Here is a 27,742-nt window from a genome sequence, read left to right on the forward strand (position 1 = left end):
TGAGCCTCACTTGCATCCAACACATTCTCACCATCACCAAAAATAGTGAAGCAGTCCATATCTTGAAGCATCTTTGAATTGCCTATCAAGGCCTCTGACAAAGCATCCGAAACATTTTCCAGTTGTGGAGTATTACATCTAATATCCTCTAAAGGCATATCCTCGAGTTCATGAATTGTCTCAGAAACGATAACTGTATTCTGCAAATCATATGCATCCAACACTTCACCAATCATTCCATTGAGTCCTTGCATCACGTAAAACACGAGCTTCGTAAATCTCTTCAGATGCATTAAGAAAATCTACAAATGCAATGGCTGACTCTTCCACTATAGGATCTTCCAAGGCATCTGTAGCTGTCTCAACATCAGATTGCAACTTGTACCTCGACTGTTTGCCATTCTTTTTGCTCTCTTGCTTGCTATCTTGTTTTTGCTCCTACCCAATCTTTTCCATAACATGCTCGGAAGGTGGTTGATTTGTAACTTTAGAAGGATCCACACTTCTTCTTCTTACTCTCTTAGATGTCCCTGCATTATCTTCATCTCATTTTCACAAGTACATCCGTGTTTTACACTTTTGTTGAATATGCATCTACTGATGATTCCCAACCAATTATGTCACGAATGTCTTGCCGTGCATGAGACATTTCACTATTAGTAACTTTTCTCTTTTTAGTTGTATGTAAAGCATGTGTCCATATTATAGTCTGCAGACCAACCATCACTTGGCTAGGCATTCTATCCAATTGTAGACAAAAAGTAGAAGCATGTGTCTATATTACAGTCTTCGGACCAACTGTCACTTGGCTAGACATTCTATCCAACTGTAGACAAAAAGTAGAAGCATGTATAACCGCATAAGCATTTTCGACAGCCATGTTGTCCAACAACTTTTGCATACCTCCCTTTCCAAAATTCAAAGCAGGTGCAGCTATAGGGTTAGCCATAGAAGTGGATGGCTTATTGGATACATCAACTATTTTGCCTGTAAAAGTGGACAAGCTAGATACAATCTTTCTCTTCTTCTATGCTTTTTCACCAGTGCAATAACAACTTCCTTAACATACCTCCACTCTGTTTTAAGACTTGTCTCTGTAGTTCGATCCTCTAGTAAATCATCAAGCTTCTCTTGAAGCTTAGGATCTACTGCTTGTAGAAACAATTCAATTTTCTGACTTGCAAGAGCTTGCTGTTTTGCAAGATCTAATTGCTCAAATCGACTTTCAAATTCTCTTAATAATTCTATAGCCACAAGACTCTTATTGGGTTATAGAACCCACTCTTGGAAAGTCTTGCGTATAATCAAACTAGTATCTTCAATGTAAAATTCTACCCTGAGGGTCTTCTTGAAAGCTCCCCAGTCAACATCCTGCATGTATAATTTGGTAGGGCTTTTAATTCACGTACAATGACCCGTACAAAATACTGACTCCATGCAAGTTGAGCCATCCCAGAGAACTCCATCTTTTGAGCATTGGTATGCAAATATGTAGATACATTTGTGGCATTAAATAACTTCATCTCACGCTCTATTGCTAGCAGAGCATTTATCACAACATTTTTTGTTTGAGTAGAAGTTTGCATCACTTGTTGTTGCATAAGCATATTCATATTCTGCACTAACTGTTGCAAAACATCACTAGAAATTGTGCTTGGAGGTTCTCCCATCCTGACTTTCCTTCTGACGACCTTTCACATCAAGTTTACCAATGTCAGAGGGGTTTTAGTCGAAAGGTCATATCTAGTGGGGATTAGAGATTGACGGAAGTAGAGAATGGGAGATAGAAGAAAAGAAAAAGAATAGACAAGAGATACACAAGTTAAAGACAAAGCACAATGAATCAAAGCACTATGTATTAATAGAACCTGAGAAGATAAACAAATTCCTTGTTTGGCACTACTCAGAAGCAATCTCCAAGCATTAGATCTTCTACAGCTCCCTTGTAGACCAAAAACGTGCATCAAACACTAGCTTTTTCTTTGCTGCTCAGATCTCAAATCTGATGGTTCTGTTGGCTCCGAAAGGGGGGTAAAACCCTAGGAGGACTGGTAAAAAATCTCTCAAATCACCTCTTCTTCTCTAGTTCTTCAGAGTGCTATTTGCTGCCTGTAAACTGTGTTTGCGACACACGCGGTTTCGCCAATCCTGTTTGCATAAAATCTCTAAAATTGGTTGAAAAAGCAACTTGCTTTTTGCATGTTACCCTATTCTAGAAGTTTTCATAGCTTTTTAGGATATTTACAAGAAATAGTATCCAAAATATTAAAAATAGGCTAAACTTGTTCAAAAATCTAGTAATTTTGAACCATCCATACCATGGATACTAGTCTATACCATGGATACTAGCACTAATGACTAAGATGACATTGAGTTTGTAGATCAATAAGAAAGCCAGATGACGATGAACTCTAGAGCTTTTTACACTGTGTTCGCATAGCGGCACAATAGCGTTTTACGTTTAGAGTTTCGGTTTTATGCATCATTGTCTGTGTCTTTGTGCTTTTGTTGTGGTCGTGCACTTTGGTTTTCCTAAGTGCAAACCCTAGTAGTTTCTTCACATGGTATCAGAGCTGGTGCTCTTGTAATGAGTATCTTGTGGATATTGTGGAGTGCTAGATTTTATGCGAGGCACACGAATGATTCTTGGGACCTCATGATGTCTTATTAGGCTTCCTCATCACTGGAGGCTCTGAGGAGGCATTATGAACTCGACGAAGAAGATGACACACCACCTTTACCTTCACCTTTACCTTTACCTTCTTTGTTTTCTCCTATTCTAGATTTCAATCCCATGATAGAGGAGGAGTTTGAAGAGTGCTTGTGCATCGCATATAGTTGATCTTGCACCCCTTCTACCAGTGTGGCTAAATCATTTGGACCGGTTGGTGAGGTTGGCCACCTCTCTGATCATGGAGAACATAAGATATTTGAGACGACTAGAAACCCATCTTCTTCATTTCAGCCAGGTCTAGTATCAGGTTCGTACAACCCCTTTGAGTTGTATGACTCAAAACCCTTTCTCATTTCTCTTTTAGTTGTGCAGTTTGCGAATGATTTTCTGTATGTAAACGTCAATGGAGGGGATTCTTGACACAGGCATTCTTAAAGTGTATCTATATTTTTTGTTTCATTTGAGTATGTAAGCTACTTTTCTCAAATCTCTTCCATCCCATCCACCTCTTTTGGCTAACCTTCACATCACGGTACATCGGTCATGGGAATGCCACCCTTTAACATTGTACCCTCCACTTATCTTTAAGCCTCTTTGCACCATGGGGCCTTGCTACAGGGCGTTCCATCCTTTATTATAGTTCCCTCCACCTTTTCGTCAATGAGCACATCATTTTTCACTGGGATGGCTGTGATGGGCATTCCCCTTTCTACCCCTAGTCACCTAGCTCCTTTGACCTCTCAGACGCAAGGATTTCCATTCTCTGCTTTTGGTATGTCATCTCACATTCATTGCGTCATTCTTATGCAGGAATTCCCATCCTTTGCTTCACGTGTTCGTATCCCTCCACCATGGGCTCCTCATGTAGTTACCATGCCCATACCCAGTGAGCCCATGCTGATATTTGGATCCACTATGCACACTTCGTGATGCATGGTGGGCACTTTGGGATTACTTTCCAAGTGTACTCCACTCTACCACCTTATCCTCCCTATCCACCCTATCCCCATTACACACCTTATCCATCTCCTAGCAGTACCACTCTTGTTGGAACGGCCAAGAATGCCTTTAGGGATAAGACTCGTTTTAAGGGGTCGAATTTCAACACTTGTTCGAACTTCATGGAACACAAGTGCTTGAATCTTAGGGACTTTGGAACCTCATCGTTGGTCTAGAGTCTATGTCGGACCCTTGATTAGCTCACCCTGATCTCATCCGTCAATGGAAAGCTTGCAATGCCACAACCAATGTTGAGTCAATATAGGGGTTGCTTCTCGAGTTCCACTCTTAGTTACAACATTTTCTCCTCACATCTGAGCATTGGAGTCATCTTATTGACTGCTATGCGGTGCAATATCACACTCGACGTATCAATCTGGATTTTGAGCTTCAGGAGTTTTTCATTGAGGAAGGGGATGATCTAAAAGTCAAGTTGGTGGTTGAATACTAGCTCGCTGAGTTTGTTACTAATGGCTCCTCAAAGTTAGATAATGATTAGGTCACATTCTTCTTGAACAAGTCAAGTTAGTGGTCGAATACCGGCTCGCTGAGTTTGCTACTACTGGCTCCTTAAAGTCAGATAATGATTAGGTCACATTCTTTTTGAACAAGTTGCCTAATAAATGCTTCCATTTTATCTAGCACATTTCTCACTACCTAGATTGCTGACCTTCTAGAAGTTTGTGTGTTAGTTTTTATGTTACGCATGGTTGTACGATCAAGTCTACCAGAAACCCTCTATATAGCCTTAGTTTGAGCAGAGGGGATTGGTTGCCTCTTTTTCGGGAGGGAAAACCAATAGTCGTAAGAACTTGCAAGATGCGAAGGCAAGCCAATGAAAAGGTGACACCTCTTCCTTAGATGCAACCAAAGAAACAAAACCCATCTGGTAATAACTCCCTAAGAAAAATAGGTTTTGTACACATTGCCAGAGGTAGGGCCATGTGGACGAGGAGTGTCCTACCAAGGCCCAAGTCCTTTCACCTATAAGCCATAGCAGATTGCCGCAATTACCTCCACTCTAGCTGGCCAGTCTAGTGGGGCTATGCCTCCCACTGTTGCACCATCTGCTCCATTTGCGCCATTTGCCCTAGTGGCTATTGGACATGTGGCATGTGGATAAACTTAGCAACCTATATGTTTCACTACTACTAGTGAAGGATTAGTTGATTGGTTTGTTAGTACCAATCCGATTGCACTTTAGGCATCTACATCACATTCACCTCTATGTAGGACTACCTCACCACCTCGTCAAGCGTTTCATTGGCAAAGCCCTGCAAGTGGGCGTATACGATGGTGGCCATATATGTAGATTCTCTCCATTTTCACACTCTTAGATCTTTAGGCTTTTGAGTTTGGCCCACAAGATTTTATCCTTGGATTTCCTTCTTAAGTATTCCGCCGCATTTATTCACACACACATACATATTTGTATCATTGCATTGTTCATTCAATTAGCTTTTCATTTTAGTTTTGTTTTTTGGAGTATCTCACTACTCACCTTTGTACTTGTAGATTTTCATCTCTTTTGCAGGGTTTTGTTTTTAGTGTTGGACTAAATTAATGTCTACTGTGAGTCTACAGGCTTACACAATGTCTACACAATGTGTCTTTGGTATGTCAAGTCTTCACATTGTAATGTGTGTTTTAAAATGTGTGTGTGTCATGGGAAAATGTGGTTAATTAAATGTATACTAGTAGAAAAGTATGTTAAAATTTCAGGTCATGTATGGCTCAAATTTTGTCAAGTTTTCACATTATAATGTGTATTTTAAAATGTGTGCGCATCATGGGAAAATGTGGTTAATTAAATGTATACTAGTAGAAAAACATGTAAAATTTTTAGGTCACATATGGTTCAAATAGTACCGGTGAAACATACTTTTTTCATACTTTCATACCTGTATGCGTATGTGTATGAAAAACATATGAAGAAACTATGTTGACATCCACGGTTGAGAGGGGGTTGCTATCCTTCTTGGTATTCTCTAGGTTTCAGCACTTTGTCTTTGACATCCCCCTTGTTGTACCTTCTCCTTTGCATTGCATGATTTCATCATCTTTGTTAAGGGCACTTGGGCAAGTGGACAATTTTTCCATAAGCGACACTATCCAAGTGCCACCTACGGCATGAGCATTCTCAGCATGTAGTATACTATGCATCTCATTGTGTAGAGCACCCTTGGGGGGTGGATTGTGAGCTATCTCCACCAGAGGTTCTTACACCACACCACCATTCCTTCATCACCCCTTCCATCATTATTGATACCCTCGAGTGGATGGGTAGCTTGTTGTCTATATTGTGATGGGTTGGACCTAACCATCTCTTCTCATTTTTCCGTATCTTACAGTTACTTAATTGATTGCCACCCATCTCTCCAAACACCTTTATATTTATTTATTCACAAAAAGAAAAAAACTCCACACACTTCATTGTGATTCCATCTGCCTTTGCAAGACTTGGTAGGCCATTGGACAGCCGATGAGCACCCTTTGTCCAATGTCTTGTCTTCTCTTGGGCGACTACTTGGACTCTCTTGGTAAGATATCCATTGCCTTTGTAGTCTTTGTAGGCCACTTGGTAGCCACCATGCACCCTTTGTTCGATGCCTTGGTTGCTTTAAGGTGGAACACTTTCAGTAAACTTGGGTTGGCCTTCCTTTCTAGCCATGTTTTGGGCTTGAGAGGGGTTGTTGAGCCAAGAAATGCATTCCATGCTAATTAGCTTCTTAAACAACTTTAAAACATGCTTATTTAATGAAAAACTCAAAATCAATGTGCAATTCGAGAGAGTTTTTGTGAAATCCTAATTTGGGAGGGTTTATTCACATCTATAAATAGAGGCTATTTCCATCTAGTCCTCATAGCTTCTATGTACTTCGATTGGTTCGCTGGTTTGCCCTTGGAGCTTGGCACTTAGCAGAACCACTACTCTGTCCCCTCTTTTGAATTTAGAAAAGTGTTTAGGGAGGTCTTGCGGCTTTCTTTGTTCCTCTGATCGTGCATCCTTGGGACGCTTAGCCTCATCCTGCCGTAACCGTCTGCGCCTCAGGTGGACAGGTAAGTCCCCCTTGGTGCGTCTGGTCATGGGTAGAAAATATGACCTAATATGAACTTTATGACCAAGCCTTGTGTTACAGAACGTTCTTTATTCTCTATTTGACCTCAGTGCAAAAATGTAAGTGGATGTTTGATATGTAATATTTAAAAATAAAGGAGCCATTGTACTTTTACATTTCAACTTCTTTGACAAAATTCTATGCAAGTTGGCACATGCACTTGTTGTACACACAAGAATTGTGTAACTTTTTACATACAAAATAAATAAATAAATTTAAACATGAATAAATGAACATACAATATGTACATGTATAGATGTGTTTGCACATACATGTGTGTGTGTGTGTTAGGATAGGGGAATGAAATGAAATGATGTATTAACATTTGCAAGAGGTCAAAATGACTTGTAAGGCCATAAAGTTTTTGTTTTCACGTGAAGATCTTCGCCATCAGCCTTCCTCAACGTGGCTGTCCAACCTTTGTGATTGTTGCCACCATTCCATATGCTACTGTAGCCCTTGGCGACTACCCTTCCAGCTGCCACTTGCTGCTTGGTGGTTCTCTCACTGCCGCGTTTGGCTCTAGACAGCCATTGCTAGCTCCAGTTGACACCTCTTGTGGTGCGTTTGGCAGTTTCAGCCATCGCCGGTATCCTCGTGCATCTCCATTGTTGTTGCGAGGTATCCTATTGCCTCCGATGATTTGCATTTTGGTCTTCTATACCCTGTGATATACTCTAACTGGTGGTTATAGTACTCTGGATCCATCTTCGGTGGATGTCACACTTCGATACTCACCGCTATGCCCTTGAGTATTTTGTACACTCTTACATTCATTTGCTACATTGATTCATTCACTTCAAAGTTCTCCTTCTCTCTCTGTTTGTGTTAGTGTTTTTATATTTTTGCGTTTTGAGTTTTGCATTTTGCATTTAGGGCTTGAGTTTTGCATTTTGCATTTAGGGCTTGAGTTTTGCATGCCGCTGTCTGTGTCTTTGTGTTTTTGTCGTGGTTGTACATCTGTGTTTCCTTAGTGCAAACCCTAGCAGTTTCTTCACAAGCCCCTCTGGCACCCTCGTTGCCTCCTAGCCTAACATCCTCCATATGGAGAGACCTCTTACATCTGAGGTCGGTACTAGCACTTGGAGTAGAAAAATCTAGCCTCTTGGTGAAGGGCTCCATCACTAGCCTTGGGGGAGATCTAGGGCGTATCCAAGAATTCACCCATGTGGATATAGTCTCTCTTTTCTAAAATCTAGAAACAAGGCAGTCAACCTATTCCTAGCTAGGAAAACATCTCTTCTTCCAAGTAGCAAGCATGTTTAAGAACATTTCATGAAAACCAAAACATTTTCCTTTGAATATCTTACAAGAGAAGATACAATCCACAACTTATTTCTCCTAGAGTGCATAATAGTCCTATTAGTGTTTAGGGTATAATACTTCTCAACCCTCCGTACTTTTCAAAGGTAATAAGCTTTTCTCCTAGATGATATAACGGATTAGTATGCAACACTTTAACATGCATGAGTGAGGCATCTATCTTTACTCCTAGCAATCCCGTCCTTTAAGGGATAATCATAATTAGTTCCTAATGGACAATTCATTTTGGTATCCTAAGGATGTTGTAAGTTGTAATTCCCTCCTAAATGCACAATAATTTAAGGATCTTGACTACATGAACAGAATCTACTCTTTACTTGTCATGTTGCAAGTACTAACGATATCTAACTAGATATAAACTAATCAATCAATCAATTAATCAATCAATTATTTGACTTAATAAAAAATTCCTTTGAATCTATCTAAAGGCACTTGAACAGATGTTGGTGTGGATGGGACTTTGTTTACACATGCAACCTCTTGTTCCACTCCAACTCTTCATGGCTTTGGGGCCATTGTAGCAAGCGAATTTCTTTTAACATGATTTGAAACCAGTCTTTTTTTCCTCGGATCGGGTGGTAAATAGCCTGATTAAGCACTAAATATAGCAAGCACAAAATTCACATAAACTGAAAATGCACACTCTATCAATTTAATCTCGGGCATTGAACACCGGTTGGCCCTAAACTTGCACCCCTTGCGGTATTTCTTTATCTTATATTGCAAATGAAAGGAGTACAACTGAGATCCTTTGATCTCCTTTGCTAATCCAAGTGCCTCTTGCTATCAAAACTGACTAGCAAGTCTCCACACCAATTTGCCCCTTGGTTTGCTTGGGGATTGACTTTCACCCTGCTCTTTGACAGAAAATTCAACTCCAAAGTTGATATTGATTGACTGGCCTCTTGAATCTCCTTGAAATTCCTCAATTTCAATTGTTGGAATTCAAGTCCTAGGTTCTCAATTCTGAGCATGCATCCCGAGGTAGCTGTCAAAACCCTAATTTCTACTGTAAGTTAGGGTTTACAACATAGAAACAGGGAACGGCCGTTCTGGCCTATAGGAATGGCCTAACGTGTTCCAAACCCTCCAAGGAGGTGAAACAGCCAGGGAACGTTCCCTGCCGTTCCCTACCGTTTCCTGTTTGGAACAACCGTTCCAAGCTTGTTGATCGAAAATTGACATTTTTTTCGGTTTTTTCTTTTTGCTTGGGTCACACTCCTTCTACCACATATTCACCCATCTCCATTGCCTAATGTGCACACACTACTCTCTCTCTCTCTCTCTCTCTCTCTCTCTCTCTCTCTCTTTGAAGATTCAAAGTGTCAAGACAACCCACAAGCTAATTAGGAGTCCCTACAACGTTCAAATTTGATGCATTATCAACTCTTGCAAATCACAATCAAATTTCAGCCTATTCTCAATTCCAAGGTATTCATCCATTTATATTGTCTAATTTCAAGGGAAATTGGGATAATTGGGGCAATTCAAGGCAATTTGGAGCTATGGGGATAATTGAGTCAATTTTGGAACATTTGGGTCAATTTCAAGCTTTGAGGGGTATTGGGGTAATTAGAGAGACATTCTTTGGGGCAATTTGGTTCATGTAGGGCATATTTGGGGCACTTAAGACATGTGCCGTTCCCCTCGTTCCCGTTCCCCGACCTTTGGACGTTCCCTCCATTCCAGGGGGTCCCGTTCCCGTTCCCTGTTCTAGGTAACGATGGTTTGCAGTAGAGATTGATTGAAATCTCTTCCTCTAGTAGCTCAAACTATTGGAAAATGCTAAGATAACTTGATAGATGGATGGGGGATGAGAGAGAATGTTGTAGAGAGAGAATTTTTAGAGTTTCATTACGAGAAACATTGAAAAACTACAGCTACCCTGCTTAAACAGCCATGAAGTTGTTACCTATAGCTTAGGACCACCAAAAAGACTACTACCCCATTCTATGTGCTGTCATTTGCAGCAAAAGGACTGTTGGTTGTTGTCATTTGCTCTTGGAGGGCTCCAATCTGTTGTCACATGCTGTAGGCTGCAAATCACATCAATAGTCTCTCCTTGCTCTTTAACAGCCTCCTCCTTTCTCACAATGGTTGGAATAGACTTCCACCAGTCCTTAAAAACGTTTTTTCACTTGCATGGCCAAGTTTTGCCAAGTGGCAGCCTTCTAATCCCATTTTTCAACATTATCTAGCTTATTAAAATAAATTTCAGAATAGTAATTTTGAAAATTAATTTGATAATTACTTTAGTGCTCAGAAAATTAATTTCACTAGCCAATAATGAAATTGACTAGGCCAATTTGTCTTCCAAGTATCCTTGACTAGTTATTAGCTCATCGATTGGCATTAATTAAAAATTTGCTTAGTCCTAATATCACCATTGATATTAGTGACCAATAAATTAGTCTAGGCTCAAATTTGATACCAAGTACCACCTTAGACATAACTTATTATAACTTTTGCCTTTAGCACCCACTACATCCTCAGGGTCCTTGGCTTGTTACCATGAAATAACTACCATGTGCATCACATGTGCTAACCAACCTTTCACATTTGATTAATAACTTAATCAAATGTTATCAACAAGATTAAAGCATCTCAAAATTTCACGTCCCCATGACATGGTCTTTGCTCTATCTGTTCTTGGATCCTTGTAGTACCTCCAAAACTTATGTCTTTGAAGTAAAGCTTGGTGAGGCAAATGGGATACTTAGCGTTTGGCAAAGCAAGGAAGTATCAAGGCTAGAAGGAAAGGATAATCCAAGTACTATCTTTCTCTCTATTCCTCTCTCTTTCTACTACTCTTTTCTCTCTATCTCTCTCTAGCTCCCACTCTTCTAACTATCTTCCTCTCTTCATACTCTCTCTAACTTCCTCTCTCTCTCTACTTCTCCCTCTTACTCCTCTATCAGTCTCTCTTGCCATCTTTTCTCACACACATACGCTTTTCTTTTTCGTGAAGATAATTGAATTAAGTAGTAAATATTTACATCATACCAGCAGGTTAACATTCTCTCTGTATCTCTTACATTCTATTACATCAGACCATCAAGTCAGCATACTCTATCTCTCTCACTCACTCTCTGTATAATATTTACATGAGGCATGCAGGCTCTCAGAACAACCAGAACAACCTATTACATGACCAGTTCTAATAAATCACGTAGAAGGAACAGCTGGAGTAGAGCGAACAATCACCAGCCAAGAAGCATCAATATTCGGAAGAACTAGGTTAGCTAACATCATAGAAAAGATTTGCCATAACACCAATCCGCGCACACGAGCCAGATGCCCATGGATGCCCGATGCTGAATCAAAAATTTAGGCATTGCGAGTACGCCATATATGCCACAGGGCTGTCCATCTAAGGAAATGGAATAGGTAGGAACAATCTGAATACAAAGAGGGCATAGAGGACATATTTCCCATAATCCACGAACAAACTTGTATGCGGTGCTGAGTCATCGGGAACCACACGTGGGTTCATCACATGTAGTACACTTGCAGAGATCTTTCGGGCACGGAGCACTTCTCCCATTGGAAGATCCCTAATGAGTAGTCTCCACATGAACACTTTACCCTGACACGGAACTTTAGACTTCCAAAGCTGGATAAATCTTTCCTGCCACTTCTTTTTGCTATCCCTGAGATGCTAGAACTTATTAACTTTCCCCGTGGCCTATCTCTTAGCTTCCACCATTTGATGATATATCTGATTAGTTGATATTTTCTCAAAGTCAACAAGAAGCACAAACATCTAGTCACGCCATGGATCCAATGACTATAACGCAGGTAAAGGAGAGAACCTCTGAAGACTGTCCTGTATGGACGACCAAATGTTCCTATATCCACGAGGCACCCTAAAGTACTGACAAATACTCCTAAAAGAATAAAGGTAGGGCTGCTCAGTAATAACACTATCATGGATTGTCTTCAATCCTAACCTAGCCATCCGATTAAACTTGTCTCACTGCAAATCTTTTTGTGGCCAATCCAACAACCTTGAGGAAGCTAATATTTCTCCTTGTAGCGAATTTTCCTCCTTATGAATATCCGGAGGACGCCAAATTGCAAAATGAAGCATCTCCTGCCAGGAAGCAATCAAATGAGAAAGGAGAAAAGACTGGGAGACCCCTTTATAGGCCTTGTAGAATCAAGCGCATGCCCCTAGGAAGCATAAATAACCGTGCTACCATGAGAGATGCCAGTCTTTTATATGAAGAATTTGGCAATATCTGACCAAGGATGACACTAAATACATAGACTCTGCAAAAGGGATAGCCTCAAAGTGGCCATATGCAAATTAACATCCAACAAAGCTGCACCCCCCATCCTTTTCGGAGTGGTCACATGTTGCCAAGAGATCCATACCTGCCCCAAACGATTGCCTTTCTTTTTCCACAGCATAGATCTGATAGGCTGGACCAAATCCAAAAGGAACTTCTTAGTCCAAGGAAGCAATGGCAGAAAGAACGAAATCATACTGATCATAATGCATTGAGCCACTTTTAATCTAACATGTAGAGGCCAACTCTGAGATTTCAGTACATGAACCTGTCATGAATTCGAGAGGCCATCCAATCCAGCAAGGCACGGGGAGCAACCTCCATACCAATAGGATATTCCAAGTGTTTGGTTATATTGCCCCTTGGGATCACAATTCCATTCCATCCCAAGGCCTGCAGATCATTCTTCGTACAGGAGAGAAGGGTGGATTTCTGAGTATTCATGTGAAGACCCGATACCAAAGCAAAAAGATTCCAGGCTACCATTGCTCGATTGACATTAATATGATCCGCCTTAAGGAACATAAAAGAATCATCTGCCAAAGATCGGTCCACTAGCCGCTCACGGCTTGGAAGAGATAAGCCAACTATCTCACCTTGAGCTGCCAACTTATCCAATAATGAGAGGATCGGGTGAGTTACCAAAGCAAACAACGAAGGGCTGAGAGGACAGCCTTGCCGAAGAGACTGAGATAAGGCAATTCCAACCAGAGAAATCATACGGGGCCCAAAACCCGTTGTAGACATTAATTGCCGTAAAAATGACCAACTAACATGATCAAATGCCTTCTCAATATCCAGCTGAAGCATAACAACCTGTTGGCTAGAAGCTTTTGCATAATCAATTCCGAGCTGAACATTCAAAATGCTGTGTATTATATTCTGACCTTTAATGAAACCATATTGACGTGGATGAATGAGGTGCGGAAATACTTTCTACAATCAGTTGGCAATAATTTTGGAGAATATTTTATATAACGATCCCATTATTGAAATGGGTCTCCATTGTTTCAAAGAGGTCAAAGAGGGAACCTTGGGCAACAACCTGATGATAGCAATCTTCTAATTTGAAGGCATCATACCAGAGTTCGACACTTGCTGACACAAGCGAGTTAATGGGTCCTTAAGCAGTTGCACATGGGCTGAAAACAGCTCATTAGGAAGCCCATCCCAGTCGGGACTTTTCCTTCGAGGCAAGTGAGACATCACTTCTTCCACTTCATCTTCAAAAATATTGGCCTCCATTAAATTCACCCTTCTGGTTTTACCTGATTACTAACCAGGTCACAAATATATGTTCGAGCAGAGAGAATAGCATCAGAAAGAATCTCTTGCGGACCCAACAAGGCCCTATAAAAGTCAACAGTCATCCGAATAATGGAGATAGGATCAGTCACCATATCACCTTGCCCATCCTTTAAGCGCACAATATTTTCCCTAGCATATTTTTGATGCAGATGAGCAAAAAATTGATGAGTTTGACAGTTGTTATCATGTAAAGCTTCGGCTCTGGCTAAGAGTTTGTATTTTGCAAGTGAGCAAGTCATCATTGGAGTCCCCAGTCTGACACAGAGACAAGGAATGAGCTAATAAAGATTGAGCATGCTGCAATTCAGCTCGAAACAAGGAAGCATGCTGAATACCATATTGTCGGGATAACGCTTGCGCATTATCCCTAAAAACTGCCCATGCTTCCATCCCTCTAGATAGGACCTTCGAGCAAAAAGAAGCTATCAGTTGTTGCTGAACACCTTCCAAAAACTGATTTTGCTGTAAAAAAGATTGATTAAACCGAAGAGACAAATGGGCAAGGAGAGCCTTGAATGCATGAACAGGTCTGTGGCTCATTTTGAGGACCAAAGGGTAATGATATGACAAAACATGTTGTCTTTCCACCGGCATATCAATGACCGTAGGAAGAAAGGAGTCACTTTGGCAGATGTAGATCCTATCCAGTCTGGCCCAAGTATTTGGATGCTGAAAAGAACGATAAGTATATTCGGTTTGTGATGGATATATCTAGGACCACATGTCCTGTTTCAAAGATGCCGTTGCAAGAGCATCCCAAGCCTATCGCTCAGGATCATCCATAACCGATTGCGGAGAGGTCGCTTGATCTGCAGAAGCATAGGCATTAAAATCACCCATAACAAAGCCTTGACGAGCCAGGACAAGGTAGTGCAAGTCATCCCAAAGTTGACGACGTTCCCTTGCATTAGAAGGATCATACATGCCTACAATCCACAAAACCTTCCCCTCATAATATATTTCCAGGATCTGAAATCGGCCATGGGCATCTTGAGAAACCAATGCTGGTTGTAGGGAGGATTTGACAACTAACATAACTCCTGACTTATGCAGAGCGTGACCACTAAAAAAGACCGCATAATCCTTATACATATAAGAAGATCCAGCCAAAGAATGCTATTTGTGCTCCACATCACAAAAACATCCCAATTTCCTGCAAGCACAACTTTCCACAACCGATAGTTCTTGCTGTCCGAAGAAATAGCTTTCACATTCCACAAAGCAATTTTCATGATCAATCACAAATAAGAAAAACTACTGAACCATCGCTTTCTCTTTTCCTTTTACATCAATAGCCTCGGCAGCCTGGAATCTCTCCATTTTAGTTCAAATAACATCTACAAGATTTGCCCTCTGCAGATCTGCAATTGAAGCTCGAGAAGGAAACTACAATTGCTGGGAGCGGAAAACATCCCGAGGAGGCACAAGCCTTTCAAGAGCATCGAATCGCAAAGCTGAATCAAAAGTCCTTTTATCTTCTACTACCGGAGTACGCAAAGATTGAGGTTTCATATAAAACCCCCTACCTCTACGTTGGAAGGTTTGAGTGATTAGGGGTGGCGGAGGATGTACAGGATTCAAGCGAGAATCTTGCCTAGCATTACGACAAACCGCAGTGACCCAAGAATCTTCTCGAGGAGACAAATTTCGCCCAACCGCAATCGAAGGACGCTCCCCACCCTCGTGAGGAACATCCTTTTTACCTTCCTCACGACCTTGTTGGGGAAGCTACTCTAGATTAGGTACTGGTTGCTGAATCATTTGCCGAGGGTGGTGGTCTTGCATTTCCATATCTTGATCCATAGGGCCCTACACTACCTCCGTATTTTGGTTGCATTCCGAAATGAAATGGCCCAACTGGTCACATTTGAAACATTGTCCTGCAAAAGTACCCCATTTCAACTCATATACCAACGTTTGTAACCCTGGAACTTCAAAACGAATTTTTGTCGGGCAAGGTTTGCCTGTATCCGACAGCATACATGCCCTGTTTCTATTATAGGAAGCCAACTAAGGTTCCACCAAAACCTCACCAAGGGTTCTCAGTACCAGAGGGAGGAATCTCCAAAGATGCACAAGGAAATTCACCACCTCTACCCAAATTGGGCATGCCTGTCTCAACACCTCTTGATCCAGGTAGTCCGCAGAGATGAGCAGGCCAGATACATGCGGGTGAGAGTGCGTGGTGAGGAACGCACTTTGTATGTTTCCATATGCTATTTCCCCCCTATGACGTCCCGATACGCCCCACCAAGGGGCAATCACCATATGTGGCTTTGGATGAGGATATTTGGGAGTTCTCGAAGGAGGGAGAGGTTATCTTACTAGGAGACTTTAATGCCAGGACAGCCTCCCATAAGGTGTCTTTCTTTGATGCATCTGAGGAGATGCTATAGGAGCAGGATGTGTCAGAGCTACAGTTGGAGAGGACATCTTAGGATATGGGGGAAGTCACCAAATATGGGAGATACCTTGTGGAGATGGGCACAACACACAGGTTTGCCATTCTCAATGGCATGGCTAGATACCCCCTATCCGACGCCTTCACATGTTATCCTCACCGACACGGGGTCTGCACAATAGACTATGTTCTTGCCCCACCGATGTTGATATCTCACATCCAGGACCTCTCAGTATCCCCACGCCTTCTCGGAGTTGCAGTGGATCATGCCTACCTATCATTCACCATCGACCTCCAATTCACTGACACGCAAACCCATGCATCTCACTGACACCTGAGATACCTCTTTTCCAGAGAGACAGAGGATATCTATGAGGCAGAGATCCTTAGATTGGTACATGATGCAAACCCCGACGTTCCATTGCAGGAGTTGACTCAACAGTTCAGTGAGGCCCTACACATCGCTGCAGGTGTAGCCTTCCCACACTCACGATCCACACAGAGAGCCTCCACCGGGGTGACACCTCGGAACAGCTGGTATGATGATGAGTGCCGTGAGACCAGAGCACTACAGAGAGAGATAGCATTGGGATCCACTATCCACAGACAGGCACAGATACTCTTTAGACGCCTCACATGGTGGAAGAAGAGAACAGCTGGAGCGAGACCTATATCAGTTATTCTTGAGCCAGGACTCTAGAGAGGCTTGGAGGCTTTTCAGAGAGCATTGCTTAACCACACCTATTATGTCCACCGCTGTATGGAAGGAGTATGCATCTAGTCTTTATACTGGGGAGGGTCAGCCACCTCTTCCTGGCCCACTTGAGCCTTGTCCAGAGACCACCACTTTTTTTACAGAAAGTAGGGTCCGAGAGGCCATTGACAGACTTAGCAGAGGAAAGGCACAAGATCATGATGGATTAGTAGCCGAGCACTTGATCCATGCTAGAGATTTGGTGGCAGGATTCCTAGCTTACATGTTTAACAGAGCCATGTGTGAAGGCCTACCAGAAAGCTGGAGCATGAACACTATTGTGCCTATCCTCAAGTCAGGGGACCGTACTCTACCCTGTAACTATCGGACTATCATGGTTGGGCATACGTTGGCTAAGTTATATGCTTCCATCCTTGAGCATGAGTTAAGCAGGTGGGCAGAGATGTGGGATCTTAGAGCACAGGGACAAGATGGATTCAGGAGAGGCTTCTCCACATTGGATCATCATCCTCACACTCAGAGCGATCATTGAGGAGGGAAGAGCCCATGGCCGACGGACCTACTGTTGCTTTGTGGACTTCCGCAAAGCCTTTGACACAGTACTAAGAGACAGGCTGGTACATAGATTGCATGCCATGGGAGTACCGAAAGAGCTCAGTTGGGATATTTTGGCACTGTATGAGAGAGTTGTGGGCAGAGTCCAGACACCTGAGGGCCTTTTGGCACCTATTTACTCCACCATTGGGGTGAAGTAGGGATGCCCCCTCTCTCCGACATTATTTGGCCTGTACATTGATGGGATTGCTGATTATATTTCACAGGAAGGAGATAGAGGAGCTCCACTAGCTGGCACTTGGATACCTCTCCTATTTATATGCAGATGACATTGTATTGATAGTTGACTCTCCAGAGGGTTTACAAAGACACTTGGATGCATTACACTCCTATACTTTGGACAATGGGCTTTCAGTGTACCTTGGTAAAACCAAGGTGATGGTATTTAATACTACACCACAGTGGGTCAGGAGATCAGCACCTAAATTCACATATGTATCTGAGGAGTTGGAGTATGTGGATTCTTATACATACCTGGGAGTCTTATTCACAGGGCCCACCTTTTTTATGCGAGAAGCAGCAGACACTAGACTAAGTCGTGGATACACAGCACTAGGTGGTTTGTAGAGGATGTGTTCGCAGGTGCAATTCCAAGAACCCCGCACCAAGCTATGGCTCTTCAATACACTGGTCACATCCACACTACTTTATGGCGTACAGATATGGAGGCCCAGTCGTGACCACCGTAGCAGATCAGGGCGCACTTATGACAGATGGAGGTCGATGGAGAAACCCCTAGTGTCCATGACATCCATGATGATCAGATGTAAGGCCTCAGTTCCACATGAGATCATTAGAGCCGAGCTAGTAGCTACACCGATTGTGGTAGAGGCCCTCACCCGATCGGTCATGTACATACATAGCCTATGGGACTTACCCATACACAGATATGCACGGTTGGCCCTTGAGTCCTCCAGGCAGCTTGCCAGAGAGGGTGATTCTTCATGTTGGTATACACAGATGTCGGCTTGGTTTGAGCTGCATGGCTTTAGCATGGACAAGTTACCCCCTCCTAGTACTCCCTTGATGCACCATCTCGTGATTTGAGCAGGTTAGAGATTCGCAAGATCATCAGGATGGATCTTACCGAGTTGGATATCAGGCGGACATAGTTGATGCCAGGGCAGGAGCTAGGGACAAAGATGGCTTTCTACCATGAGCATTTCCTTCATACTACAGATGATGGATTTATTGTTCGCCCGAGATACATGGACAACCCCACCTTTCCCATGGGATCAGATGTACTATTGGCCAGTTGCCCACCTCCTCACATCAACTAGAGATTGAGATTGGTAGATATAGATCCATCCCACCAAAGGAGCGCATATGCCAGATATGCCAATTAGAGCCAGAGACAAAGGATCATTATATCTGCCGCTGCCCAATGTATTATGAGGTCCGTGGTTGTTTCCATTGTCTCTTTAGAGACAGATTTGGACCACTATCCAGAGTCATGGATTTTACCGATCAGCGATGCCTTGGTCTCTTTCTTCTTGAGATACGACGGCTTCGTGACATGTGCCTTAGGAGTACAGTTGCTCCAAGACACAGAGGCCCTTCACAGAGGCAGCTCATAGATTTCTTTGCAAAGGCGGGGTAGGAGGAGGCAAGAGTGTCAGGTCGCTGTCAAGCATCACCATCACGCAATCCTTATGCAGACTGTGCGCAGGTGGAACAGATCAAGGCACGATAAGGCGGTGCAGAAGGCCACTCGTGACAGGTCGCCATCACTTGTTTTCTCTCTCTCTCTCTCTCTCTCTCTCTCTCTCCTCACACACACACACACACACTCTCTCTCTCTCTCGGACTAGCAGTGACTAACGAATAATAATGATGCTGATTTTTATGAGCTTTATACTCTACTTCTCTTTGTATCTCTCTTGTGGACCAGCGTGACTGATGATTCCCATAAGCCTCATACTCGAGGCTTTATATAGCTTGTAGCCTTTCCCATTGCTCAGTGACATAGTTGTCAGGTACGAAAGGTACGATACAGTACGGTACGATAAAATATGAAATGGTATCTTAAGATTTTATAAGGTACGGTACGATTTTAGTTCAACAAAAAAATAACTTGATTGTTTTAGACAAAAGATAATAGAATAGATATTTCAAGTCTAAATAGCAATGCTATTAGAGCATATAAGATGAGTACTTGAGGGTAACATGCCAAAACCTAATGCGGAATGGGCAACATGCGCTACTGCTACCTACAACTTATAACTACATAGATGGGAGTAGATACATCATACATGCATGATCATACAAATAAGAGAAGTGTGGGCTTGAGAGAGAGAAGGTTGAGAGAAATTGTTTGAATCTCAAATAACCTAATCTCATGGGAGAATCATATTAATATAAGGAGCATTTAGCTCGTCCCAAAGTGCAGTTCGAATTGGAAAGATATATCCATTAAGTTGGTACCTTATGGTACTGATACGTAAGGTACGGTACCTAAAGTATGGTATAGTATCAAACCTTTCGTACTTGGTACTAGTGCAACTAGAGAGAGGAAGAGGCTAGAGAGAGAGAGAGAGAGAGAGAGAGAGAGAGAGAGAGAGAGAGAGAGGGAGGGAGGCTTGGGGGAGAAATAAGAAAGAAAGAAGAAAAAAAAAAGAAAGGAAAAAGAAAAAAAGAAAGTTGTAGACTTAAAGTAGAGTGGCCAAAAAGTGCCTATTTTTTCGTACTAAATCATACAGATATGTACGGTACCGTACCGTACAGATCAGTCCGTACTATGTATGGAGACAACCCTGCTCAGCGACCTTTGCTCAGCCCATGTGCGAGCTTTCCTTTGTCGAATCGATCCCTATGCGGCTTCGTGGGATGGCGCATTCTTTGCAAGCGTGATGACGAGGAAGATGATGGAGATGAAGCAATGCTCGATGATGCCGATGATGAGCGTGAGGAAGACGATGTCAATGGTGCATTTTTGCAGGTGGCGGCCTTCATTAAAAAAAAAAAACATTAAAACGTGTGTATTAAGGTCATTACATTAATGTATTGTGATCCAGGCCTCTTCTTGCTAGCACTCTTGGCATACTGGGGCCCTAAGTTTCCGTTGTAGCTAAATTAAATCTTAGTTTATTGACTGTTGCACACATCTAGAGGCAAAAGGCATGGATGAAGTGTAAAGTGGTGGTGCTAGATTCAAACTTTGCAAACCATACGCCAATTGTCAATGCAAAGGAACAGAGGAGGAAGAGCTATACACCCAAAGAAACCAATGATAAGTCACAATGGATGGAAGTGTGGCTTCAGTTACTTTAAAAAAAGTGTAATCATATGAAAGTTTAGAAAAAGGAATGGAAAAGCTTACAAGAGTTGGAAGTGAGTCTATAAATAGACGGTCTGTTTGAATACAAGTTGATTGTCTGATTTGTGATTGGCTGGTGTTGTTGCATGTATTGTGTTGATCTCTAAGTGTGTGCTGAATGTACTAGTGTGCCACTGCTATCATTGTGTTTGCTGTCCAAGCTTCATAGTCTCTGATTGCTGCCATTTGATTGCTGAGTTTGGACTTGGACTGCTGGGTTTTGCATTATCATCCTGTGCTGTTTGTTTGATAAATATGTAGCAATTGCAATCAGCCAAAAGTCCAAGCTGACTGCATTTTGACCTGTGCTCAGGAGTCTCAATTTACCCAGCATCTTGTGGTTCTGCCTGTGGAGTGTGCATACTGTTGCATTTTGGGTCTGAATAGTCCTGACCACTGTCATTTATGTGCAGTGCTGATTGTGCTTTCAGTCTTTCACAATCCAAGTGTACTGCCTTGTATCACCTCTGCTTTATGGTGTTCTTTCTGTGCAAGTTATTGCAATAGTCTTCGTTGTTTGAGCGTCACTTTTGTGGTTTGCAGCAGCCCAGCCTTCCCTGCACGGTCTGCATGATTGCACGATCAGCTTAGCACTCTGACACAGTCCCCATCACTTTGATGCGGTCCCAATCTCGTTCTACTTGTGTATATTATGTGGCTCCCATCCCCTCCAACCCTCAACCCCTGACCCTGTCCTATGTGTTGATGGTACCATGCCAAAATGTGAATGAAAGCAGGAAAATGGGACAATATGACTGAACTATTGATAGATGATAAAGATGAATAATAATACGAAAAAGTGATGAGGAGGGCGGATCAATGCACCCTCTGCATGTGACACAATTTATGTTTGTGTCTTTGTAGTGAGGGTGCTGCAAGTGAAGATGACTGGCTAGGCCACTTTTCCATCACCTACCTTCTCGTATGCCACCCTTTTGATTTTTTTATTAGACAATGTCTCTATTCTCTACGTCCTGAAGCTATTTCAAATTCTGAGTTTAGGTCATATAGTAGTTTTAACGTCCTGACAAGTTTGGCCCATGCTCGGTGACCTTTACATATATTTGAAACAATCTAGCTGCTACAAACAAAAAAAGCTAATACGTTTTTGTGAGGAAAACATTGTGCAACAGTTAGTTTTTCACCTGTACTCTTGTTTTGGCAGCTAGGGTTATTGAGGAGCAGGTTTTTGGCAAGGATAACGTATCCTGGATGTCTGGCACCTCTTTGGAAGAAGCTGGTATGACAGCTGATTATCTTATACTTCAAACAGGCATGACTGCTCTTGGGAAGATTCACTACGAAACAGAGCAGGATCTTGTAACACATGTAAGTTGCAGCCTGCAGGATAAACCATGCATTCCAGAAGTCTATGCAGTATAACTTCTAGCCATATTTACTGAAAAAATCTGTTTCTGGTCTCAGCTTGGTCCGAAAGTTCAAGCTTTAAGGGATGAGTACATGAGATTTGCTTTAGAAAAATGTGCTGCTGTACTCAATGAGTATCGTTCAGCTGTTGAGACTATAACAGGTTTGGTTGAGAGTATTTCTAGTATCCTGAAGCACTCACTCATATTTCATGCTATTTATGATAACTTGTTTTATGCAGATGTTTTGTTGGAAAAGCTTGACATCAATGCAGAGGAAATATGGGGTATATTCAATAAGGCTCCACGGATACCTCAGGTATTTCTCATTTCATTGAGTTGGGCTGGCTTCCAGTATGATAGTGTCCATTCTCTCTTTAATTATGTAAGACAAAGTGTTCATGTTGCATTTTAACTAAGGCCTTAGCTTCACTATGCATTTAATTAACTTTTCTTGTGGATTGTGCTGTTCCAAGGTGCACATATTAACAACAGTTACCGTAGCTGTTGTACATGAATACCTAATGTAGGGACATGAAACTTTTTATTTTTTGGTGGTTGGGGGATAAACCAGTGTCAATTCAACAGACAGAATGTACCTGCATAGCCCCAAGTGTGAGACGACAGCAAAAAACAATGGCAAAAAAGTTTCCAAGTGTTGGCCAGCATCCACCCCCATTTGATGAGCGTAGATTGAAAGCATAACCTATAATGCACAAAAGCATTAAAATAAGGAATACATGAGGTGGTTTCTACAACCGCAAAGATTCCAGAAGACAAAGAATCAGGAATGAAAAGCTTTTGCTTATTAGGTATCTTATTTTCTGATATATCTCAAACATTTTGCTGCCATTTCAGTGGTTCAGTTAGACCAAGTAATTTAATTTTACGTTGATGGATCAAGTGGGAGGATTGAGGAACCTACAAGGTGACATTGCAGTTGAATTGAAGAGGACAATATCCAGGCTGTCCTGTGAGGATTGAGGAGCCCAAGCTGATGCTGCAGTGGCAATTCACAATGGAAGAGGAGAATATCCAAGCTGTTCTCTTTCCAATGTCCAATCATGTAGCCAGTCCTGCATGTTCAACATAGGCATTGATAGTTGAGCAGTAAGATTTCTGAGTATATGCCATAAAGATCCAATGTATGACCATATGAAATTGATGACTAGGACATGCAGCCATACTGGTCCAATACATCAGCAATGTACCAAGTACCTTTTTGAGAGAGAGAGAGAGAGAGAGAGAGAGAGAGAGAGAGGAAGCTAAAAAACGACATGTCAACCTCTACAAAAGGCCAAATCGGCCTATGAGACCAAAATGTTACATCTAAAAAATCAAGGAATTTTCCGAAGTCCCAAGATAGTTGTCATCTAATGCTATTACTAACTAAGTGGAAAATAAACAATAAACAATAAACAATACATGGCTGATAAGGTACAAAATGATGTCTAAGCCAGATAGAATGTGGAATCTCCTAGGAGGCACTCTCATTCCAAGATACATCTCATGGGTCTATCTAGCATAGAGAAATTGAAGTGGTGAGGTATGGCCCTCGATGACGGTGTAGTATCCTCTGTGTTTGTAGATGATGCCTCTTGTGGGGACGTGGACCGGTTGGACATGGTTGATGGGTTGTGAACCTCTTTGTGACTATGTCTAGGGTGGTTCCCCCGTGGTGGGGTCGCCAGTCGGTTTGAGGAGGGCTCTGTAGTAGTGGGGAGAGTAGTTGATGCTTGGTAGAATTGTGTCAGTGTATGTTGGTCAAGGTTGCATTCTGTGCTTGTATAGTACGTTTTGTATGGTACGATACCGTATGTTTGTTTCATATGGTACTGTACAATTTGTGTGCGTTTGAACTATACAAAAAAAAAAAGACCGTTTAAAATGTTTGTTGGTGTAGTTTTTTGAATTTCCCCATTTTTTTGGGCTGTTTCATATGGTACTGTACAATTTGTGTGCGTTCGAATTGTACAAAAAAAAAAGACCGTTTAAAATGTTTGTTGGTGTAGTTTTTTGAATTTCCCCATTTTTTTGGGCTGTTACACCCTTATCCTTTTCTTCGTCACCTCAAAGGGCAGCTTCCTCCCCCCATCCCATCACACAAATCAGCCTCCATCTTCATTTGAGCTTAACTTTCAAGCCACTATCTTCTTCAATCAACCTACTCTCCCTCTCTCTCTCTCTCTCCTCTCCCTACCCCTTTCTCACCTTCTCTTCCTCTCCTCTCCTTGTCCCTGTCCCTGTCCTTGTCCTTGTTTCATTTTGGTTATGGTAAGACACTTAATACAGTCAAAAGAAGCTTCTATTGGAAAAGACTCAAGGGTGATGTACTCAAGTATGTCATGGAGTGTCTAAACTACCAAAAAATTAAGGTTGAATGTGTCAAGTTGCTAGGAAAGCTCCATCTACTTGACATCCCTCAAATGAAATGGGAGTATATCAGCATGGACTTCATAGTTGGATTACCCCTGGTATAAGGAGGATATAACTCCATAATGGTACATTAGGTCCAAAAACGTTTCAAAACGGCACTCGTAAGAAAATGATTAAGTTGCTAGAAGAGGTTTAAAAGAGAAAACCCCTCCAAATTTGGTTGCCTAAATGTGATTAATGAGAGAATTTATGATTCATTTAAGAGGTTGGGTATTAAATATCTTCAATATTTAATGGACATTAAGTGTCACCTTTTCCTCTCCCTCTCTCTCACTTTCAAGTTTCATTCATACATATTACATCCTCTCCCTCTCCCTCTCCCTCTCCCAAATCCCTCTCTCTCTCTCTCTCTCTCTCTCTCTCTCTCTTTTCTCCTCATTCTTGTCCACAATGCCTAGGGATATGTGCAGAAGACGCTTTTTGTAGAAAGCCATCATCGTCCTTAGATCCTCAGTAGGTGTCACCTGTGTCTTGGTTGTGCGTATTTGAATAATGTCCATCTTGATGATGCGGTTCAGCTTCTCTTGGTTTCCAAGTGAGGGCAGTCCAAGCTGTATTGTAGTTATGGGAGGTGATCCATGTGTAATCAGTGTAGCCGTAACCATGCCCTTGTCTGAGCATACTAGCACTCGGTATCCCCTCGTCATGCTAGTTGTCTAGACAACTCTAATGGAGTTGGGAGTATCCTTGTCTTGGCAAGTCCCAAAGCCGATGTAGGAAGGTAACTGTTAGGAAAAGAGCCTCTACCATTATGAGTGGTGCTCTCGTTTGTGCTCTAATAATCCCATGTGGTATAGAGGGCTTACTCATGATCATCTGTGAAATCATCAGTACTAGGGGTCTCTCCATTTGCTCCCATCCCTGCTCTTGTATTGAGATCCCTAGGTCAAGTCTTGGTAGAGCCCTGTTTGACCTTGCAGAATAAGAATAGAGCTTGTATGGTTTGGGATACTAGCAAATCTCAACCCAATAAACTTTGTTTTGAGGTGCCAGGATTGCATATGTTGGTTTTCGAGTTAAAATAGGAAACTTTTGTAGGTCATTGTTTCAAATGTGGCTAGTTGGGTAATTTCATGTTTGAATGTGATCATGCTCCAGAAGTTTTGCAGCATGGTTTGGATGATGAGGTGGATATGTGAGAATGTGAACCCCAAGTTGTGCCGCAATAGTCTACTCCTTCCACCGTGCCTCCAAGATAGGACGGGAATGCTAATACAGATTCACTTCAAGTTGAGCTTGCTCCTAAGTCACATTCTGCATATCAGGATTAGGCACCTAAGAATGCTCCTTGGGTTTTCGTGGGCAAACGTCATGCTCGACAAGAAGCTCGACCAATTCTTGCGCATTTGGCTTATGATAATATCACACAGACCTTTCAACACAGGGGAAAAGGATTCTTCTCAAAACCTCAACCACAATCTTCTCAGGTATTACATCATCATAGGATGTGATTAGCTTGTGTTTTCAGTATCTAGTGCTAGGCCACAGGCTGCTGCCATCTCTCCCACTAGGTGATTGCTGCAATACTTGCGTTTTTGTTGTCCAACATGCCGCTTACATTAGTAAACACCTCTCCTGATGTCGCCTGATAGCTCTCTGCCTCGGATGATTAGTTTTCAGCCTTCTTTAGTTTTGGTGACCAGCCTATTGTCCTTCATTATTCAGCACTCTCTCATCTCCGATTGGTCATTATAGCACTTTGGATCCATCTTTGGTGGACGTCACTTTCTGACACTCACCACTTTGCCCTTGAGCATGGTGTACACTCTTACACTCATTTATTGCATTGATTCATTCACTTCAAAGTTCTCATTCTCTCTCTATTTGTGCTTGTGTTTTTGAGTTTTGAGTTTTGCGTTTTGCGTTTAGGGTTTGAGTTTTGCACGTCATTGTTTGTGTCTTTTTGTTTCTTTTGTGGTTGTACAATTTGTGTTTCCTCAGTGCAAACCCTAGCAATTGCTTTACATGGTCGCGTACGTCCATCAACAGGTCATAGTGGCCAATAAAATGCTTGACGAGGTGAAGTAGTGGTTGGAGATGACGGTGTAGAGGTTGACCGAGAAATGGATGCAAAAAGTGCAATGGGTGGGAAGGTAGCAGACCAATCAACTAATTTTTTAGGAGTACTAAAAAAGATAGTTTGCTGAGGCTGTCCGCGGACACATGTTCAGTAGCCATTGGGGCAGAGGAAGAAAATGGGGCAGCAGTGGGATGCGTAGCCCCATTGGATTGTCTAGTAGGGGTGGAGGCAATCAGAGTGAGTTGCTGAGGCTTCTTAGGAGAAAGACCCTAGGCCTTGGTACGACACTCCTTGTCCATATGGCCCAATCTCTGGCAATGTGTGCAAAACTTATTTTTCTAAGGGAGTTGTTGCCTAATGGGTTTTGCTACTTTGATTCTATCGGAGGAAGGGGTGTCACCCTTGTTTTGAGTTGCCTTCACATCTTGTGGATTCTTGTCATCTCCGGTTTTCACTTGCAAAGAAGAGGCGATTGAACCTCTCTTAAAGTATGTGGAGGATTTCTTGTGGACTTGATCATGCAATCTTGTGGACTTGATCATGCAATCTTGTGGACTTGATCGTGCAATCTTATGTAATGCAAGAACTGACACTCCAAGTCATAGAAGGGTGGAAATAGATAATGTATTGAATGAAATGGAAGTATTTTTTAGGCAACTTATTCAAAAGGAACGTAACATAATGGTTGTCTGACTTGGAGGAGCCAATAGTGGCAAACTTGATTTTCAGATCATTCCTTAAATGGAAAGTTCTTGAAGCTCAATGTCAAGATTGATGTGCCGAGTGTGATCTCGTGCTACATATCGGTCAATGAGATAACTCCAATGCTCAGATACGAGAGGAAAATGTTGTAAGTGAGAGTGGAACTGAGGAAGCAACTCCTACATTAACTCAATATTGGCTATGGGATTCCAGGCTCTCCATTGATGGATGTGATCGAGGTGAGCTAATCAAGGGTTTGGCATAGACTGTAGACCAACGACGAGGTCCTAAAGATCCTAAGATTCAAGTACTTGTTGCATGAAGTTTGACCAAGTGGTGAAATTCAACACATTAAAGTAAGTCTTATTTGTGAGTGCATTCTTGGCCATTGCAACAGGAGTGGTAGTGCTAGGAGATGGATAAGATGTGTAATGAGGATAGTGCAAATAGGGTGG

At 42.1% G+C, this 27,742-nt stretch overlaps 1 protein-coding gene and 1 pseudogene across 1 annotated transcript in view; both read left to right on the forward strand.

Moving 5' to 3' along the window:
* Positions 1-27,742, forward strand: part of EMB3144 (AAA-type ATPase family protein) — an 85,974-nt gene that overhangs the window by 40,332 nt on the left and 17,900 nt on the right. The window contains exons 12-14 of the mRNA XM_087685564.1: positions 21,928-22,091; positions 22,188-22,293; positions 22,372-22,448. Coding sequence (XP_087541690.1) covers positions 21,928-22,091; positions 22,188-22,293; positions 22,372-22,448 — 347 coding nt within the window. The remainder of the gene's footprint in view (positions 1-21,927; positions 22,092-22,187; positions 22,294-22,371; positions 22,449-27,742) is intronic.
* Positions 15,981-17,538, forward strand: LOC148042105 (uncharacterized; annotated as a pseudogene).

Source organism: Lygodium microphyllum, chromosome 1, assembly GCF_053477565.2.
Source record: "Lygodium microphyllum isolate KBCC chromosome 1, Lygodium_microphyllum_v1.1.10, whole genome shotgun sequence".
Lineage (NCBI taxonomy): Eukaryota > Viridiplantae > Streptophyta > Polypodiopsida > Schizaeales > Lygodiaceae > Lygodium > Lygodium microphyllum.